This window comes from Urocitellus parryii, chromosome 1 (genome assembly GCF_045843805.1).
Source record: "Urocitellus parryii isolate mUroPar1 chromosome 1, mUroPar1.hap1, whole genome shotgun sequence".
Classification (NCBI taxonomy): Eukaryota; Metazoa; Chordata; class Mammalia; order Rodentia; family Sciuridae; genus Urocitellus; species Urocitellus parryii.
Window position 1 is genome coordinate 264,178,872 of NC_135531.1, and position 2,571 is coordinate 264,181,442.

Sequence of the window (2,571 nt, forward strand, 5' to 3'; positions counted from 1 at the left end):
AAACGAGGTTGTTCAGTCACACTAGGGACAAACACAGGGAGATTCATCTGAGACCAATCCAAGAAAGAGGGACAGGCAAAAGGAATATTTAGGAGGTAAAACAGGCATAACTTTGAGGATGAGGGTGAGCAAAGGGAGTGTTTTCCCCAGTCCCATTTTAGAGGAGGAAAATGGAAATCTTAGATCAGTACAAGTTCAGCCAGGGAAAGTGAGCTCAGGTTTGAAAATGAGTTTGAAGAGTCCATATGCCTGATGGTAAGATGATTTTCCACACGAACTCGAACATGGTTCTGGAACAGTGTGCAGATTCTCTAGGCTCCTGAAACCGTGAGAACCAAGCGACTCTTCCAGTAGGTGAGAAGACATGCGTTTTTTTCTTCGGGAGACATCTGAGAAATGAATGGTTTTCTGTTGCATTACTAAAATTTGGCCCACCTGGACATCTTGTTAAGTCTTCCAATCCCGACACCCTCGGGCTGACACACCTGCTTGGGGCACAAACTCCTCATTGATAATTATGAGTTTCCTCTATCCTCGCTCTGTCGCCAGCAGACAGAATCCACATGGGTGGCCGGTTCTTCGGTACAAATCTGAGTGCTTAAGAAGCATTCATTAAATAATGATCCCTTCTAAAATCCCTGGCCAGAGACTTCACAACCCAAGGTCCAAGGAAAGTGAGGGCTTGAGCAGAACTCTAAGGACAGTTCTCTCCCAAATGATCAATAAGGTCCACCCAGATTGAGGTAATTTGTACTGCTAGTCACACCCAGCTAAGGTTCATTTATGACATCAGAGTCATGCTTGCTGGCCTCAACCTCCCAGGCCATGTCCCTGCCCCCAGTTCGTTCATCTCAAACCAAGCCATGTTATCAGTGAATTAGGAAGCCCCTCCCAGTGGTTCGTATGTCTGGACCCAATGACTCATGATGGATACTCAGATGAATTCTTCCTGTCCATTGGAGGAGAGGGCTGGTGCACTGAGACACACAAGAACAAAACTTAGTGATGGTTTTTGGCCAGAGTTGGACCACCACTGGATGGAATTATAAGGGACAAATTACTTTTGCTATTTTCCAAGTCATCTTTAATCATTTCATTCCATCTAATTCTCACCCCTAGTTCAGGAAACCAAGTTTTTTCCAAAGGATCAAAGGAAACATTTCAGTTTTCAAATTTTTTTATTGAGATGTTGGGGAGGAACAGCCAACATATACATTCCTCACTTCATTACCACTGGCTTTTTTCCCACACCATAGGTTCTTCTGACTTTGGTCTAACTTCAGGTCTCCTTGGCAGTCCCCCCTCTGATCTCGTTGCTGCCTGGTGTTGTTTGAAGTTCACCAGGACAGGGCCCACTGGTAGATCACAAGTGGGAGCGGTAACTGCGATTGGCTGTGGAGGAAGGACAGGTTTGCAACAGGGACACCCGTTAGAACAACATACCAGGACTTTTCCTGCCCAAACTGCCCAGGAACCGAGTCACTGGGAGTAATCTCAGGCTGAGGGTCATGTAAGGGCTGCTTCCAGGAAGATGGGTCTGGGGAGCAACATGTCCCCAAGTTCAACAGCTCTCTTACTTGCCCCTCACACTCACCATCATCGCCCCGTTTTCTACTCTTCAGGCTGCCTTTGCGGTATTTTCTTTTGCTGCCGCCTCTCTTGACACCTTTGTGAGGAGCTCGGTTCTTGCCCCTCCTCATGCCATGACTCTTTAGTTTGCGGCTGGTCGACATTGTAATTTCTGCCAGAATGAGGGGCTTTGCAAAGCCCAAGAGGCCAGGAGTCAGGGTATTTAAGGCTGTAGCAATTGTGACTCCAAAGGGGCGTGGCAGGTGGGTGGTGCTCTTTTGTGATGTCATTAGCCTTTGTTACACTTTGGTCATATATGTGAAATAAGGCAGCCACCTGAAGGCAGCTCAAGGCTGCTCTTCAATTTTGAGGTCCTTTTTAGGTTAAGTGAGGGTTTCCAGACAGGTGTTACTGAACAACTAAGTCTCAGCCTTGTGCTTGGCATCTGGAGAATCACAGAAGCCATTAAAATATGCGTCTCCTGTCTGTAGGGCATGTATCAGTCATTGGTTGTGTGAATACACACGTCTCATGGCATCTGGAGGTAATGAATGTATTTCTATAAGCACTTGACTCTTGGAGATCCAATTCAGTATGATCAAAATATACATTTTCCTTCTCTTTTATCTGACTCAGGGCTTCTCAATCTGAGCACCTTTGACACCAAGGGCTGGGTAAGTTTTGGTGGGTTCTGTGCATTGTGGGGTGTTCGGCAATCCCTGGCCTCTACCCACTAGATGCTAGTATAGCTCCTGCAGATGTCACAACTAAAACTATCTCCAAATGTTATTGTCTGTTCCTTTGGGACCCTGGGGGAGTAGGGAGCAAAGTCACTCTGGTTGAGAACTATTGGCTTGACAATTTTTTAAAAAAAATTCAGTTACAGATAGTTACTGTTGATGAAGGATATGCCATGTACTTAGGTGCCAGGAAGACAGCGGTGGGTATAAACGTGTGGAATGTTCAGCCTAGTCAGGGGAGAGCCACTAATCAGCTCTCTAC

At 46.2% G+C, this 2,571-nt stretch overlaps 1 protein-coding gene across 1 annotated transcript; it reads right to left on the reverse strand.

The window, feature by feature from the left end:
* Window positions 1–1,363: 1,363 nt before the first annotated feature.
* Window positions 1,364–1,733, reverse strand: Tnp1 (transition protein 1). Its single transcript, XM_026380001.2, has 2 exons — window positions 1,595–1,733; window positions 1,364–1,392 (listed from the first exon to the last, which is right to left on the reverse strand). The coding sequence occupies exons 1-2, from the start codon at window positions 1,731–1,733 to the stop codon at window positions 1,364–1,366; spliced, it is 168 nt and encodes a 55-aa protein (XP_026235786.1).
* Window positions 1,734–2,571: the final 838 nt, after the last annotated feature.